At 32.4% G+C, this 17,607-nt stretch overlaps 1 protein-coding gene and 1 non-coding gene across 2 annotated transcripts; one reads left to right on the top strand and one right to left on the bottom strand.

Moving 5' to 3' along the window:
* Positions 1-11,460: 11,460 nt before the first annotated feature.
* TRNAV-AAC (transfer RNA valine (anticodon AAC)) lies at positions 11,461-11,534 on the bottom strand. The gene has a single exon. It is a non-coding gene; the product is annotated as a tRNA-Val (tRNA).
* An 88-nt stretch (positions 11,535-11,622) lies between these two features.
* Positions 11,623-14,650, top strand: LOC108335151 (uncharacterized). Its single transcript, XM_017571095.2, has 4 exons — positions 11,623-12,170; positions 13,223-13,430; positions 13,768-14,274; positions 14,357-14,650. The coding sequence occupies exons 1-4, from the start codon at positions 11,642-11,644 to the stop codon at positions 14,439-14,441; spliced, it is 1,329 nt and encodes a 442-aa protein (XP_017426584.1). The 5' UTR covers positions 11,623-11,641; the 3' UTR covers positions 14,442-14,650.
* The last annotated feature ends 2,957 nt before the right edge of the window (positions 14,651-17,607 follow it).

Genomic DNA, 17,607 nt, shown 5'->3' with positions numbered 1-17,607 from the left:
AATATTTTTAGAATGTTATTATCAATTGTGTTAGATCTATTAAACTCAAATAAATTTATTTTATATGGAAGACACGAATGATAGATTATGATTTGGTCATCATATTTGTTTGTACCTTTCGGATCCTCTCGTGTATATGTACAACTGGCATGAATCAATAATCCTAGTATCTATTTGTTTTGAAGTACAGTAAAAATAACTTTAAATAATTAGATATAATAAAATTATGTTTACATTATTTCAGCCCTAAATTTCTTAATAAAACATGTATAAGGTAATTAAGAACAATTTTTATTCTCCGTGTAAAACAAACAATTAAAATGATTCACTTTTCACAAACAGGTACGACGTAAATAACAAACAATTTTGATTCTCCATGTAAAACAAACAATTAAAAAGGTGGTATAAAGCAATATTAATTATTTGCAAGTTGGATGTAAAATTAAATTAAAAACAATATGAAACATATAACGTTATTTTTAATTTTAATGCGAAGATATTATTAGAAAAAAACTAATGAAACATAAGATAAAATATATGTAACATGCCAAATAATCCATTTACAAAATATATAAAATGTTATAGTATAATTATAAGCGTGTTAAAAATCCTAAACATTTTTTGAGATATACTAGAAATAAAATTAATTTAAGTATACTTAATTTAAGTGTACTAAAAATTATCGAGTACTCTAATGAATATTTTACACCATATTTTTCTACAATAAATGTTTAGATTTTGTTTTAAATAAAATTAAATTAATTTGTATTTTTTTTTCTATATATTAGTTTTAAAAACTTTTACTTTGGTATAATCCAAATAAATAAATAAATGTGGTTTTAGTGTTATTTATATATATTTTTTCTTTCTACATATAAAGATTTTTATCCTCACAAAAATGTCTGAAATGAGTTAAAAGATAAAAGTATAGATAAGTAACTCTTAAGCTTTGTTCACTTGAATGGATTTGGGGGAGAGTGATTGAATGGATTTGAGAGGATTTGAAGGTAAATTTTTTTGTTGTTTATTTGAGTGAATTTGGAGGTAAGTGGAATGGATTTGAAAGTAATTAAACTTTGTGAAAATTAGTGTAAGATTTGATTGATGTGATAGATTAAAAAAATTTACTTTCAAATCCACTCTCACTTATCTCAAAGTCCACTCAAATAAACAATAAAAAATTTACCTATAAATATCCTCTCAAATTCATTCAATCACTCTCTCCAAATCCATTTAAGTGAACAAAGTGTTAGTTTGAACTTGAAGTGAAGTGTAAATTTTGAAGATATGAATGATGATTGGTTTATTAGAGAAAGAGATAATAATATTATATATGGGAAAGATGTAGCATAAGCAAGCTGGATGGATAAGGGAGGAAGATAATAAATTCAAAGGTTGCATGATCTAGAATTTGAGTAAAGGGTTGGGGTTTTTCAGGAAGGTACATAGATTGTCCACTAGTGGTACTACCAAGCCAACCCCAGATGGATATTCACTGTTTCATGGCCTTCTTTATATCTACCATTCATCCATGTTACTCATTTTCTTTTTATCAAACAGTAAACTCATTGATGGAAAACTCTACCTAACTCAACTGCAACATATTTATATGAATAATAGTTCCAACGCCCCCACAAACGTGCATAGTTTGAGTCTATATATGGTGTCACGCATGCTTGTCGCTGTTTAACGTCAGGAAAAGGTTAAGAATCCAACTAGTTATTCATTTTCATTTATGTGTTTAGGTTTCCTAAGACGATGACAGCTTCAGATAATGCATCAAAGAGTTATTATACTTTCTGGATCTTTCAAAAAGTAAAAATTCGTTAAAAAGATTATTCAAATTATGTTTATAAAATGCATAAGTTTTAACTTATTATCCTGATATCAATTAATTTTAAATCTAATTCAATTCCATAACACCGTGTTATCTATATTTTTTAAATTGATTTTATCTTTAATAAATGTGCGACTTTTACCATATTATATTAAGAAGTAAATTTTAGATCTAATTTAATTTTATAACACTAAATTATAAAATAAAATTTGCATCTACTTATATATTATAAATTAGTATTATTTATAGTGAGTATGATTTTAAAGAAAATTAGTGTATGATAAATGAAATGAAGATAAAGGAGTGTTGATTATTAATAATGTTAAAGCAAGAGATGAGACATGGAGCAGGATGTATAGTGTTTGGTAGGGAGCAGAAAAATGGAAGTGAAATTGGTATGGTATGAGCCGACAGAGATGCATGGCTGTTAAGAAGTGATGAAGTGTTGTGAGAGGGAATAATGAGAAAATGGTGAAATGGAGACATGTGGAAATGGACAGAGAGATTAGATGTGGAGGTGGTGTGGTAATGGGCATGTGAGCAAAAGGGGTAGGCTATGATGTTGGAAAAAGTCAAGATGGGGGTGAAATCATCAACGACCTTATCATTTTCAACTTCTTCAAATGAAAATCTATTTGTTTAAATAATTTCTGCTGGCATTACTCAAACAACAACGCTTCGAGATTCTGTTTTTCTCAAGAAAAAACCAAAACCCTCGTTTCTGCTATGTGTTGGTGTCAGATTGAACTAGTTCTCGGCAAGCCCACCTCTAACAATTTCATTCATTGACCTGGCAGTGGCAATTGATTCCTGCACCCCATTAATTTCTTATTGCACCCCATCAGTTTCTTATTGCACCCCATCAATATGAGGAGGACAATACTTAAATATCTTTTATCAACACACCCCACTTCCGCGCCACTGCCACCGGACTGTTACCGAAGGAGAAGAGAGAAAATGCTAAAAAATCCATTCCGAAAAGGTTCTTTTAGGAAATCTTTCATATCTTTCTGAAACTTATTTCAAGCAAGAGTATGATGAAAAATTCATTTCGAAAAGTACTATATCCATTCCGAAAAGTATATTTCAAAAATATGTTCCAAAATATATTTTACATGTTTTGAAAATTTTATTCCAAAAATCTTATTTCCAAGATTTTGTTCTGCAAACTCTGTTTCAGAAATTTTCGTTCCTGAAATTTTATTGGGAAAATTTTGTTTCCAAAAACCTGTTCTGGAATTCGTAATTCGGAAGTCACTTTTATAAAGATAAAATGGTATTTTAAAAAATTAATGGGGTGTAGGAAGAAATTGACCCAAATTCAGTATTATATTTCTGGTCAAATGTATTGGGCTTTTAGAAATGATGCAGAGGGTTGCACCTCCAAGCTCTTCATCTGCACCTCCAAATTTTTTCAAAATACATAACTTAGAGCGTTTCTCCCTGCACTTCATTGACTTCAGCATGCATCTTCCTTTTTTTTCCTATTCTCAAATGTATCCCTGTCAGAGAATATTTTGGTTTTAAAAAAGGCTTACTATTTAAAAAAATGAAGCACCAACCCTTCCTCCTGTGCCGTATTTCAAATTTGAAAATCCTACACCCGTTTCTTCTCCCTTCCTCTTCTTTGCGGCAATTCACTTTTTATTTTTGGGATTAAATATGTTTTTAGTTCCTAATCTATTATGCGATTTTAATTTTTATTTCTCTCCGAAAATTTTGATACACTTTCATTCCTCTCTTTTTAAAAAGTGTCATATTTAGTCTTCTATAACTAATGACGTCAATTTTTTCTGATATAGCTAACGGTGTACCATGTAAGGCTAATTTGAATTTTTTTTATTATAATTAAAATTAAAAGAAAAAATATTAAATTGTAAGATCAAAATCGGAAACCCTTCTCTTCTTCGTTCACGAGTTCACCATGATGGGGGCACTCTTCCCTTTCTATCTTCAAGGCAGCCATGGCTAACATCAAGTCCAACAGTCATGAGCGGATCGAGATCCTGCAGCTGCCCTGCGTCTTAAAGAACGAGGACGAGAGGAGCGAAATCTCCTTCACGAGATGGAGGTCCACAACATCGAGGTAGTGCGAGACCTTCTCTTGCAACGTGAGGTTCTTGGCAACGTTGGCAAAGGGGCAAGCGGCATGGAACGTAGCTCCGTCCTCAAGGCAGAAGTCCTCTTTGAATTTGAGCGCGGGGACCTCGGAGGCAGCGGCGACATTGGCGAGGTCGTTGATTTGTTCCTTGGAGGTGTGGTTACAGATTTCCTCGAAGCGATGGTAGGCATCAGCGATAGGGACGACGTAGTTGTGGAAGTCCGATTGGGAAACCTCTCGAATGCAGCCTTGGCAACAACAATGGGAGCAAACTCGGGCAGGACGACTGCGGTGGAGGAGGACCACCAGGCGCCCCAAGATGCGGCATCAGAGGCATGGGGGTTATTGAGGATGGATGATAGGCTTTGAATGGAATCGAAATTTGATTTGGAAAAAGAAGCAAATGAAGCAGAGTGTCATCTTCTGGACTAAATTTCCCAAATTCCAGTTTTCCTTATCCCAATTTCATTGTGGAAGTTTGTCATGTTGAAGAAGTGCTTCTACACTATCCATCAGAAATGGGACCACACAAGACGCCCCAAATTCTTTTTGACCAGACCACTCCATTGCTTGAACCCACCTTACATTCCCTGCCCAAATCACAAACATATTAATTGTTTGTTTGAATTCGCATCATGTTTCCATAATCACATTCAACAATCAACTGAAGTGATTTTTAGATAAATATATGTTCATACTTTTCATTCTAGATTCGTAATTTAGTTTTGAGGTGCAATAATGTTTTTATAATTATTATGTTGGGCAAAACAAGTATAGTGAATTTTACCATGAATTAGTAATAGAAACATTCAAATATAAATTTTTGAAATCAATTTTGCAAATATTCATCAATCAGTCTAAGAATTATATTTGCTGTGATGTAAGCATGCATAGTGTGATGTGTCAAAAAAAGCATGCAGGTGTGAGCTTTGCTGATGGTGTCTTTCGGGTCTTTGGGGGAAGAGGTTGAACCCTCTTACGAGTTTTTCTGTCGGTGTGAGCTTTGCTAATGTTGGCATGGTTGCGTTGAAGATGGAGAGGGAAAAGTGTCCCCATGAGGATGAATCGGTGAACGAAGAAGAAAAGGTTTCCAATTTTGACCTTACAATTTAATATTTGTCTTTTAATTTTAATTAAAATCAGAAACAAAATTCAAATTAGCCTTACACGTGGCACATCGTTAGTCACGTTAGAAAAAAACTAACGTTGTTAGTCATTGAGGACTAAATATGACACTTTTTAAAAGGAGAGGGATGCAAGTGTATCAAAGTTTCGAAGAGGGACGAAAACTAAAATCGCATGATAGTTGAGGAACCAAAAACATATTTAACCCTTGTTTCTGTTGTCTTTGTGTGCTCCTCCCGTCCTCCCTCATATCTTCTCTCACTGAGTGCTATTTCTTTCCTCCCTGGTTTGGTGGCTACGGTTAAGACTCCGTTGCACTTGGAAGTGTAGATGAGAGCCTCACTTGAAAGTACAGATGGTGGTAGCCACAGTTGGAGTTGCGGTTTACGTTCGCCGCATTTGGAGCTCCACTTTGTGTTAGCCGTAATTGGATTAGGGGCAGCCGTAGTTGGATCTGTGTTTAGGGACAACCGCAATTGGATCTCCTTAGGGGTTTTTTATTGCTTTCCTTTTTGCTTTATTATGTTACTATATTAATTTTATGTTACATATAATAATTAAAAACTTAATAACAAATAAAAAAGTTTCATAAATAATATTAACTACTACGTAAAAAATAACAATTAATTAATTAACTAACAACATAAATAACATAAAATATTTTAAATCAAAACAAAAGTTAAAAAATTAACATATAACAAAATGTGTATAAAAAATACAAAATAACATAAAATATATTAAACTAAATACTAAATAAAAAAATTACTCAAAAATAAATAAAACTTGATTAATACGTATAATATATATAAAAAACAATTGAAATAGTATAATATATATAAAAAATCATAACACAATTAAAATAATATAATATAATATATATATATATATATATATATATATATATATATATATAAAATCGTAACAACAACATAATATTTAAAAAATCATAACAATTATTCAAAAAGAATAACACAGATAAATCACCTAATAAATAAAACCTCAAAATTAAAATACAACGAAATTATTACAATATAAATAATGACATAAAACATTAACATATTATAATTTAATACAAAATTTTTTAAACATATTTATTATAAAAATATATATAACGAAATAAAAAACACCATAAACCTAAAACACTTAAATAAAAGCATAAAACTAAAACGCCATACAGCATATAACATATTATTTAAAAACAGTATATAAACAGCATATAACATATTTAAAAAAACCAATGCGTATCAACTGCGGCAACACAAAAACCAGTGTTCATCCTAAACCGAGCTTCCAACGCCGCTTAAGGTTCTAATGTGTTAATCTCTTGTAATAACTTCGTGAAATACTCTCTAGCTACCGCCCAACACCTTTCTTTTCCAAACCACCATAACACGGTCACTACTATCACCACCAATTATTACTACCTCACAATATAACCTCTCAGAGATAAAACTCAATAAAAACAAGAAACAATGAAATAGTGACGAAATGAGATGGAGTGCATGTACTAGCTTAGAGTACGAGATTAACAGTGGCGAAATGAAATGGATGCATGCAAGGGTTAAGGTTACAGTAGAATAGTACATGATTAAGAGTGAGTTGGTGGTGGTTGAAAAATCACTAAACCATCGTTGCATTTTTCTAAATTTTATTATATCAACAGTAAAACTGTAAATTGAGAATTGCAAGGTGAAACAGATGACGTGTAGAGAGTAACACTTCATAACTTATAATTAAAATGGTTTAAATATTTCAAAAAGTTAAAATAGTTAAAGATTCCGATCACGCAAACAGATATCTTCTCTCTCACATCTCGTTATTAAGTTAACTGGTTTTATTAAATTTTTATATAAAACTTGTATAAATAATCATAAAAATTATACATAAATTTAAATATAGTTATAAAATAATGAAAGATATATATATAATCAGATATGCATGAATGACCTTTGATATCTAAAACAAAACTTGGATATAATATCCAATATATATATATAGCATACATATTGATACTGTAAATTGTTTTTTAATTTAAATTATTTTTATTAATTTTAATAAATTTATAGAAATTAATTTATATTAATTAAAAATTATATTATTATGTTATAAATTCACAAAAATTCATACAAAATTTTAAAAATAATTATAAACTAATAAAATAATTAAATAAGTAATATAATTTATTTTTTAAAACAAAACTTGGATATGCATATATGCACGGTAAATTTTTTTTAATCTAATTTCTTTTTATTAATTTTAATAAATTTATAGAAATTAATTTATATTAATTAAAAATTATAGTATTACGTTATAAATTCATAAAAAAATATTTAAAATTTTAAAAATAATTATAAACTAATAAAATATTTAAATAAATAATATAATTTAACTTTTAAAAAAAAAACTTGTATACGGATTTTATATATATATATATATATATAAAATCGGATATGTATGCACTGTAAATTGTTTTTCATTTAAATTACTTTTATTAATTTTAATAAATTCATAAAAATTAATTTATATTAATTAAAAATTATATTATTACGTTATAAACTCATAAAAAATCATACAAAATTTTAAAAATAATTATAAACTAATAAAAGAATTAAATAAATAATATAATTTAACTTTTATATAACATATTAAAGTTAAATCGGATTTTGGCATATGAAATTATAGGCATAGGATAGCCACATCCGATTTATATAGATTCGGTATTTTATATCTGATAGCTTCATCTAAATTTAGTTTTTATTAAATAACAGTTCTATTAATTTTAAAAAATGCATAAAAATTAATTTATATTAATTAAAAATTATATAATACATTATAAACTCATACATAAAATTAAAAATATATTAAACTAATATAACAATTAACTAATGCATACATGTAGAATATAATTTAAACAAGATATAGATAAAACGTAAAACGTCAATCGATTTTTCATATCCGAAAATCTTTACATCGGATGTCCATCCAAGTTGGCTAACATCGGATCTCAATAGTTAATGTGTTTATTTTTAGATTTTCATATCTAATTCATATTCATTGCATACAGATTAATAAACAAAATACAAATCTTGCTCCAACAATTTTAATGCAACCAGCAACAACAAATACTCTAGCGCACCACCACGAACCAGCAAGAGTACTAAAACAAGCACTCCAATGAACCACCACGAAGCATTGTACCACCACCCTCACTTGAAATGAGCCGCAAAAAAAAATACTCAAGAGAAGAAAAGATTATGAGATGTGCAATCCAAATGGGGTGCTGAGGTGTAGGGTTTATTAATAAAAATGAAATAGGGTGCATGGGTGGAGGGGTGTAGAGGAGTGCAGGGGGTGGAGGGGTGCAAGAATGCATGTTTCCTGATAAAAGGAAAAGGTGTAGTTAATGGGCACAAAAAATTTTAATAAACAAAAAAGGTTTAATGTCTTTAGAGGTCTCTATTTCTGCAGATTTGTATTAATTGGGTTCTCCTATTCTGAAAGTGCTCAATTGGGTCCCTGTTTTGGTAAAATTGAACCAATAATGCCCTTGTCGTTAATTTTAGTGGACGACGTTAAATTTAGTGTGTATCGTAGCATGCTGACGAAGCAATTAATTATGACGTGGCGCATGGGGTGGAATTTATTTTATTTTAAGTTTTAAATAAAATCCTTTCTAGGGTCAGCACCTCCCGTACCTCGTCATCTCCAGCAACGAGCTCACGGAAAACTCACCATAATCATTGTACAATATATATCACTCTCACACTCTTCCTCTTCCAGATCCCCTTCTGACTTCAAACCTTCCTCACCTTCTTCTTCTTTCCATTCTAATCATATTATTTTTAATTTTCTCAAACCACTGTCAGATATTCCAACAAAATAACACCAACTCCTCCATTAATCGGTAATCTCCTTCAGATCGATTCTCTTTAGTTTTTCATTTTTTGTTATATATATATATATATATATATATAGGTTTTTCATTTTCACGGTCATGTGTTGACGATTTCTCCCTTTTTTTTTGTCCGTTTGTTTCCTGCTTTGCAGAATCTGAAAAACTTTTCTTTCAATTGGTTTCTGGGAAGATCCGGTTGATCTGATCCCCATGGGGAGCGATTTAGGTTTGAACCCGTGTGATGACGTCGTTTTGGTTTGTGTTCTCGGACTCGATATTTTCTTAAACCTCGTTTTGATGTTGCAGCCAAAAACCATGGTCAGAGACCGTTTTCTTAAACATTGCGCAGAGTGATGGAAATCATTCATATTTATGCCCTCTTATGACTTGGGCTTTGGGCGCCAGAAGATAGCTCTAGAAACCGTTCAGTCACATGCTTCTGAAACAAATCAAGCTCTTGCTCCATGCTTGAACCCTCCATGGAGTGAACCTGAACCCCACGAAGATTCAGAACAGAACCTTGAAATTTCGCCGTAGTACGCATTCTCACACTCAAGGTTTTCAACAGTAGTTATAGTTTCTTCACGATCCTTAGTACTACGAGAAATTATGAACAAAAACGATAGATTCAACCAATTATAACAACTCCAAAAACCTTGTAGCCAAAAACCTTGTAAGTTATAGCCAAAATCACGATCCCACAACTTTTCGTAACCTTGCTTACCCACACATAGAGCTGTCAAAACGGGCCACCCGGCCCGACCTGACCCGACCCACCACGGGTTGGTCACTTAGTGAGCCAACCCAACCCGAATCATTTATTAGCGAGCCAGAAAAATTCGAACCCGGCTCGACCCTCCACGGGTTGGTGGATAAACGGGTTGGCTCACTGGCTCACTTAATTAAATTTTTTTTTAAATAAAAAAAATTACAAACTTTCTATAATACAAATCTAAACAAATTTCACTCCCAAATTTCACTTCCAACATGAGTGTTTAATTAATTTTGAAAATAAGAAACTTAAATAATATTTTCAAGCAAAAACAAAATAATAAATATTTTTTTTATAAAATTAAAATTAATTTTTAATAAAATAAAATTAGGTAGGTGGGTTGGTGGGCCAACCCGGCCCATCACGGGTTCAACCCGCATGAGCCGGGTTGAAATCTGACCCGCATAAAAAAAATACAATTTTTTCTAACCCAACCCGGCTCAAACCCGTGGTGGGCTGGGTTGGCTCGCGGGTTGTGACCCATTTTGACAACTCTACCCACACAGAAAGATCACAGACCCAATTGTAAAAAAAAAAAATTGAATCGAAAAGTATGACACTTTCTCTCCAAGTTTTCAGCTTTAGTGAGAGACAATGGAATTGAACTCCCTAAGAACGAGAAGTTCCACTGCAAAAAGGGAACGTGCAGAACTTCGAATTGGGAAAACCCAGAAACGAAATTCGAATAGGAATGGGACCCAATTGGGAACGAGGGAGTGGATTGAGAATGTGGGAAAAAGTGAGAAATTTGGGAGAGGAATGAGACAAATGATCGAAGGAAGAAGAAAGGAAATTTGATGAGGGTTCTGAACTGGAGATGAAAGGGTTATATATTGAGGGTATGGTGATTGATGAGTGAAATTTGATGAAGATGATGGAGCTCCTGGATTTCATTACATGAGAGAGAGTGAGAGAAGTAACAGAGATTTTATTTAAAACTTAAAATAAATCTACCCTTAAAATAAATCCACATAATCAATTCTTATCTGCCACATACTTTTTTAATGCCAGCTCAGCATGTTACATCGCAAGAAAGTTAACGCTGTTTATAGCAATTAACGACAAAGACATTATTGATTCAATTTTACCAAAACAAAAACTCAAATGAGCACTTTCAGAATACGAGAATCCAATTGATACAAATTCGCATAAATAGGACCTCCGAAGACATTAAACCAACAAAAAATTAACAAATAACCATCCTATATTAATTAGAGATATTTTAGAAAATTGGAAGTACAAAGTGAAATACTTGGAGGTGTAGAATGAAATACACGAAACTGGAAACAAAATGAGAAACCACAACCCATCTACAATAAATAGTTTATATAAATTTTAATATACAGAGAATTTTTCTTTTGTTGATTGCATAGAATTTTTCTTATTCTTTTAATTAGTTTATTATTTTCATATATTTGTTCTTTCTTTAAGTGAGATTTTCAATGATAATTATAAAATTGAAAATTTTACTCTTACTTCTACTCGACCTGTTCTAAAAATTAGTATTGAATTTATAATGAAAATTAATAATAAACTAGAAAATTTCTTATTGATACAAAAATCACATTTGACTAATTTTTCTCATGCTATTTTTGTATTATTTAAAAAATATTAAAATTATTATTTTTTAAATAAAGAAAGTCACATTGCCTTTTATTATCTGTATTTAAAACTGGATTAGACATGTATCCTTTGGAATGAAACAAAGTCTAAAAAATTAAAAATTGATTTGGCGTCGCCCGGACTCGAACCGGAGACCTTCAGTGTGTTATACTGACGTGATAACCAACTACACCACGACACCTTGTTGTTCTGTACTTTCTATATAATTTATATACCAAATATATAATAAAAGGTTATATAAGCTATTCTGATGCTGGTAACGTATCCAAAACACGAAGTCGGAGAACAATGCTCCGTTCAACTGCATTTCCGACACCTTACAATTCGGTGCCTCTTCTCTCTCACGCGCACACGTGTTACTCTCTGGCTCCCTCACGTGCCGCTAGTTTTCACTTCTCCTTCGTTTCGAAGTTCGTGTGCCTACAATTCCGGCAACCCTGCTCGAAGCTTTCCGGCCGCGCTTTTGTTGCGGTCTCCGCGAAGAAGAAAAGGCCTGGAGGCTCTGAAATCGCCGTGGCAGACGATGGTTTAGACGAGGAGGAGTACGACAATGATTTAAGTGACGAATTCGATGACGAAGAAGAAGAATTTGATTATGATGACGATGATGAGGGGATGCTTCCGTTGGAGAAGATGAATAAATGGTTCGAGAAGAGACCGAAGGGCTTTGGTGAGGGGAAAGTGTACGACACTTCGGTTGAGGATAAGCTGCTCGAGGAAATTCGTCAGAGTAGAGTAGCTCAGGTTGAGAACTTGAAGATGCTTAAGAGCAACCCTGTGAAGCATGCTTCCAATGAAAAAGATGATAAGAAGAAAGGTTAGCCACTAATAATCCTGTTTTTGGTTGTTGTGTTCAAATTAGTTCATAGTTGATGGGTTGGTGAAATTATTCTGTTATTTACTTTGGGGTGATGTTCATGTGACTAGTCATGTGTCGTGTTTCTTGCCAGTGTATGTGTAAAGCATTTTTGTTTTTCTTTTCTTTCGTATATGTTAACCTGTGTAGATATAGCTGCTTGAGTTTTGTTGTGTGACTGACTACTGCAAAATGCAATAGCTTAGGTGGTTTTGCTGTTTCTTAATTGGAATTGGAATTGGAATTGGAAAAGTTATGTTGACCTTTAATAGAAAATTTTGTTATGCACGAGACAATTCTAATTCTAATGGGAAAATAATAGCAAAATCATTTTAAATAAAGAAATTATATCTAAGCTTTTTCTATGGCTAGATAAGCCTTTATCCATGTGGCTAGCTACATGAGTAAATGTATATGCACTGAAGAATGGTATCGGCACTCTCTTCTGGACACTGAATTTTGTTGTTACTCCCATAGGTTTTCGCTTTAGTTATTTTAATAAACTTCTTCATAGTATTACTAATACGAAAAGAAAGAGGTGAAATAAAGGAGACTTTTTCACAAGTTCAAATTAACTTTTTTCCACAAGATATTTTCTTTCATAGGAAAATTTTATTTCATTTTACATTCGTATATTCTTTTCTCGTAAGTGCTCATGGAGAAGTTTATGTTTCAAACTGATCAAATTTTGTTTGAATTAGGTGGAATTCACCTGATCATGCTGTGTACAGTGTCTGTTACCATTTCTCTGTATAAATTTAAATCTTATTTTGATTAGTCACTCCCCCTGAATAATCTGTTCATTGAGGAATGCACTAATTACATTGTTTTACGATGATTTTGAGACGAGTTTAAAGACTTGTGAAAATAAATGCTGGGGTCTAGTATATATTCTGTGTTGTTGTCTGTTGGCTTTTGAATGAATAACAAACCAATGCCCGAACTATTGAGTTGCAAATTACACTGAGCCTATGATTTGAAATCTGGCTATTTATTGACATGGAACTTTGCAGATACCAAACTGGTTCCAATTGGAAGTCGAGTGCGATTGGTGAACCTACCGAAGAAGAAAAACATCCTTAGAGATCTGAAAGCAGCTTTGCAAGGGATTCCGGGCATAACTAATATTGCCCCAGCTGTTATTGGAAACAAAAAGACAAGGGATCCAATCTGCAAAGGTTTTGCTTTTGTTGATTTCAAGCGTGAAGAAGATGCAGTTAGGTGTGTTATAACCTCAATATTGTGTCTGCTTCCAACCCCCAACCCCAAGAAAAATAATAATGGAGAATAAGGGAAGAGTAGTTTTGTCTATTACATGCAGTGCAAGATGTTTTGTGATAAGAAAATTATGAGGGTGGTGATTTGTTATCATTCAAGCTTCTTCATGCCTCTTTAATTTGCTAAAACGAAATTGGCGAATATGTATGGCATAGGGATCTATGCAATTTTTAATTGTTGTGCTTTTGTTATTGAAAGAATTTCCTGCCGCAACACGATGTTGAAGTTGTTTACTAATTCCATGCTAATATCTTACCAATTCCATTGATCTGTCCCCCAGGTTTGTGGAGTTATACACAGGACAAACTATAACATTTGGGAAAATTCAGAAGCAGATAAAATGCGAGCTTCTAAATGGACAGTCTTTATCTCCATCTCTGAAAATAAGTGAAAATCTGAGTGCCGCTCCACAGCACATGGACACTACTACCTTTGAAGAAGATTCAGACGAGGATTCCAACAGCGATGATGATTCTGCTCTCAGTACATGGGATGAGACCAATTCAGATGATTTGGATGGCCTGGACAATCTGATGGATGGAGAAGAACAAGAAGACGATGGGGGTATTCAAGAATCCGTCACTGCTTTGAGAGTGGATGGTGATGATGGTACGGAATTGAGGATCCATCCTGAAACTAATTCACCTCCCTCAGACAAGCTTGACAGAAACTCCACAGTGGAAAAGAAGTCATTTTCCAAGGTTAAACAAGAAAATGCCCGGACGAAAAAATCAACTTCCAAAGAGAAAGCCAAAACATTTTTAGATATTCCTGGATCCTCAAGAAGGTGAAATCCCTGTGCATTTTATGGCACCACTCTCATGTTTTCGTGTTGTTTTCTGATGTGTACTTGTTTGACTATGACGCAGGTTAAAGATAAGGGAGAAGGCTGTATTAAGTGATGTTTTCTCCAAGTACGGATCAAAAGCTACACTTGCTTCAAAAGATAGTTAGGAATTTGGTAATGAGCAGTGAATGACAGAGTCTAAATCTTCATCCACACGTTCGGTCTAAACACTAAAGTCATATACATGCAATTGGATTTTCTAGTTGACCATGTTAGTGCAAATCAAATTGTAGCATATGAGTATTGTACAAAAATTGGCGATCCTATATTATTGTTTTTATGAATATCAAAGCATTCTTTGGTGGCATTTCAATGCCTTGGTGGGATTTGAGTGGTTTTTTTGCGTAGTTCCATGCAAGGAGAAGTATAAGTAAAATATTCCAGTTGGACTAAGTATCTAACCAGAATCGTTTTTCATAAACCTAAGCATATGCTAATGGTTTAGTTGATACTACTGTACCATATCAGCATTTTCTCTTCAGTATCACTCGTCCTTCAATCTAATATAAATGCCCAAATTGTCTTTCTAATTCTACTTAGGGTAGTTTCATTTGTACAATATATATATATATATATATATATATTACTGAACATTTTTATTTTCTAATTCCTCTTATATTTATGCTAGAGTTTGTAATTGTTTGTAATTAGGCATGAGTGTCGTTATGAAGTACCAACTACGAATTTAGGTTCAGTTTGATAATTTCCTTTTGTTCTTAAATTGAAAAAAAAAACATGGTTGAGTAGTTTATTTCTAAAAGCTATTTTAAAACACTTTCTGATTTAATTTTTTTAAAATCAATAATGAAAATGATTATATAATTGTTTTTCACTTTCTCTTTAAACAAATGAAAAGTATTTAAAAATAAAAGAAATGAAGCAGAACAATACAGACTCTTAGATTTATAAACCTAATAATTTACGATGAGTTGACAAAAGAAAATATCAATATTTAACTGTTTATCTTTTTTAAAGGAATCCAAAATTGTTATTATTTTTTTTAATGAATTTATAACATAATCTTTATATAACAGTGTTTAACTTTAGTATATGAATCTCAGTTTACTACATGATTTTTATTATTTGTTTTTATGCAAGACAAACATTTTAATGATTTTTTTATTTACATTTCAATTTTTAGAATTTTAAAAAATATTTATTTTTAGTTTCATAAGACCTTTAAATTTCATGTCTTATCATATACATTTTTGAAGGCAAGTCTTAAATTTATAATTTTCACTCTTAGCTTTGTGTAATCTTATTTGTATTTTTTTTTAAATTTCATATATAATTGTTCTAGCTAATAGGTAAAATTTAGTCAACCAGAACATTAAAAAGTAATCTTCCATTTATTTAATATCAGTAACTCTTTTTTTTTTTTCTAACATTTGAATTTTCCTCTTGCCTTTATTACTTTTGAATATCCTATTTAATTCCATAACTCATTTTTAAGTCTCTTTTTTACTATTCAACTCTTTATATATAACCTCACATAAATACCAAGTCAATGTTTTATCAATTTAGATCTCAATGAAATTGGCCTAACACCATACAGTTTTAAAGGGGTTTCATCCTATGAGGCCTCGGAAAACCCCACCCAAACCCCACCTGTCTGATCTCATTAAAAACCATCTAAAACCCCTCTGAGCGGACGCCAGGTGTCAACCAGCAAAGTTTCGAAAATCAGATAGTGGAAAGCATGTGTCAGCAGGAGAGCGGACGTCCGTTTGGACGTGGGAAAACAAAAGTGATTTTCTGAAAACTCGTACCCACTCTCTTCTGCATGTACCTTCTCCTTTCCAAACTCTGACTTTCCATTTCTCCTTCTTCTCTCTAGAAACCCTCCCTTCTCTCTACCAAAAACTCACCATTTTTCTCCTCCGATCACGTTTCAGAAACCGTAGAAGTTTTCCCGGTGGTATAAGCTTCAGTTTGAACCGATCATTTCCGCGTTCTGAAACTGGTAAGTTTCTTTTCCTTAAAACCGTTAGTTCTTGATAACATGCAAACCAAGTTCTGGTTTCGCGAATCCTTAGTAGTAATTCTGAATCATTTTTGGTATGTTATTTGATTTTGGTTCGTAGAGTAGTTGAGCTGTTGGGGGTAGAAGGAAACCTTAGTTCTTTGACAAACCAACTTCAGTCAATAGGACGTCCGTTTACAATAGAGGTAAGGGAAGCTTATTTAATTTAATTTTGATTTGTTGCTGATTGAACTATCTGAACGTTCGTTTAGTTGATTGGATGATTTTGATGCATGATGGTTGGAATGATTGTATGGAAAGAACGTTCGTTTATTTGATGAGATGAAATGAAATATGAAACTTATATGATATGTGATGTATGAGATATGAAAATTGATTATGATAGGAATTTTATAAAGTGCTGAAGTTATTAAGTTATAAGTTAAGAGAAATGAGTTTAATGTAAAAGATTCTGTATATGAGATTTCACTATGATAAAGTACGTTCGTTACTGAACGGCCATTGACCGTTCGATTTTCCTAGTAAACCTAGTTGAAACGGGATTCTTTCATTTGGAGAGAATCCTAGTATAGGACGAGCGCCTTCGTGTGGTAATACTATGCTTGAGCGTTCGACCAAGCATAGTGGAGCCTGAATCTAATATGATAAACCTAATATATGTATATGTACTTGTATATTATTGTTGTTCGTAAACACCACTTCAATAGTAACTTAAAATATTTATCAAGCCTTTTATTATAAGTTTATTAGTGTTCGGTCTTACACCTAGCGCTCATACCGGTAGTGCTCGGTCTTACACCAAGCGCTCGTACTCATTCTCTGTATAATCAATCTTGATGAAATAGTGTTCGTCCAAGTTCAATAACATCTTCTTTACCGCGTTTGGTCATTGACCGGCATTCGATTTTTGTATATGAACGATTCTAAATATGGTTATTTAGTATTCTGACGTGTCTACATTTATTTGATCCGGCCTTAAACCCCTGTACTTAAATTGTTGTTTGAGTATGGATTTGAATTCACGAAAGTCAGTTCATTTAACTGATTCCCTTCATAAATCACGTTAGTTATATATGGTATATTTTTGTACTCGAGATATTCTCAAATCTAAAAAGTAATTCTCTTGGTCTTATTCCATTATGGAACGAGAGGTTTTTCGGTCTCGTCTCCATCGTTCGTTCTCTTTATGAAGAGAGCGGAACGTTCGTTATTTTATATGTTTTGAGAGAATGATGAAAATGGCACCTAAGCGAAAGGTTATAAAGGAGGAAGAGTTTATAAGGTGAATA

The sequence above is a fragment of the Vigna angularis genome, chromosome 10 (genome assembly GCF_016808095.1).
Source record: "Vigna angularis cultivar LongXiaoDou No.4 chromosome 10, ASM1680809v1, whole genome shotgun sequence".
Taxonomy (NCBI): Eukaryota; Viridiplantae; Streptophyta; class Magnoliopsida; order Fabales; family Fabaceae; genus Vigna; species Vigna angularis.
This window is presented reverse-complemented; position numbering and strand designations above follow the sequence as displayed.

Bases quoted from the DNA above. Each gene is read 5' to 3' on its own strand.
- LOC108335151 (XM_017571095.2), top strand. From the start codon at position 11,642: ATGCTCCGTTCAACTGCATTTCCGACACCTTACAATTCGGTGCCTCTT. The intron at 12,171-13,222 runs GTTAGCCACTAA...GGAACTTTGCAG, and splicing joins AAAAGATGATAAGAAGAAAG to ATACCAAACTGGTTCCAATT. The intron at 14,275-14,356 runs GTGAAATCCCTG...ACTATGACGCAG, and splicing joins ATTCCTGGATCCTCAAGAAG to GTTAAAGATAAGGGAGAAGG.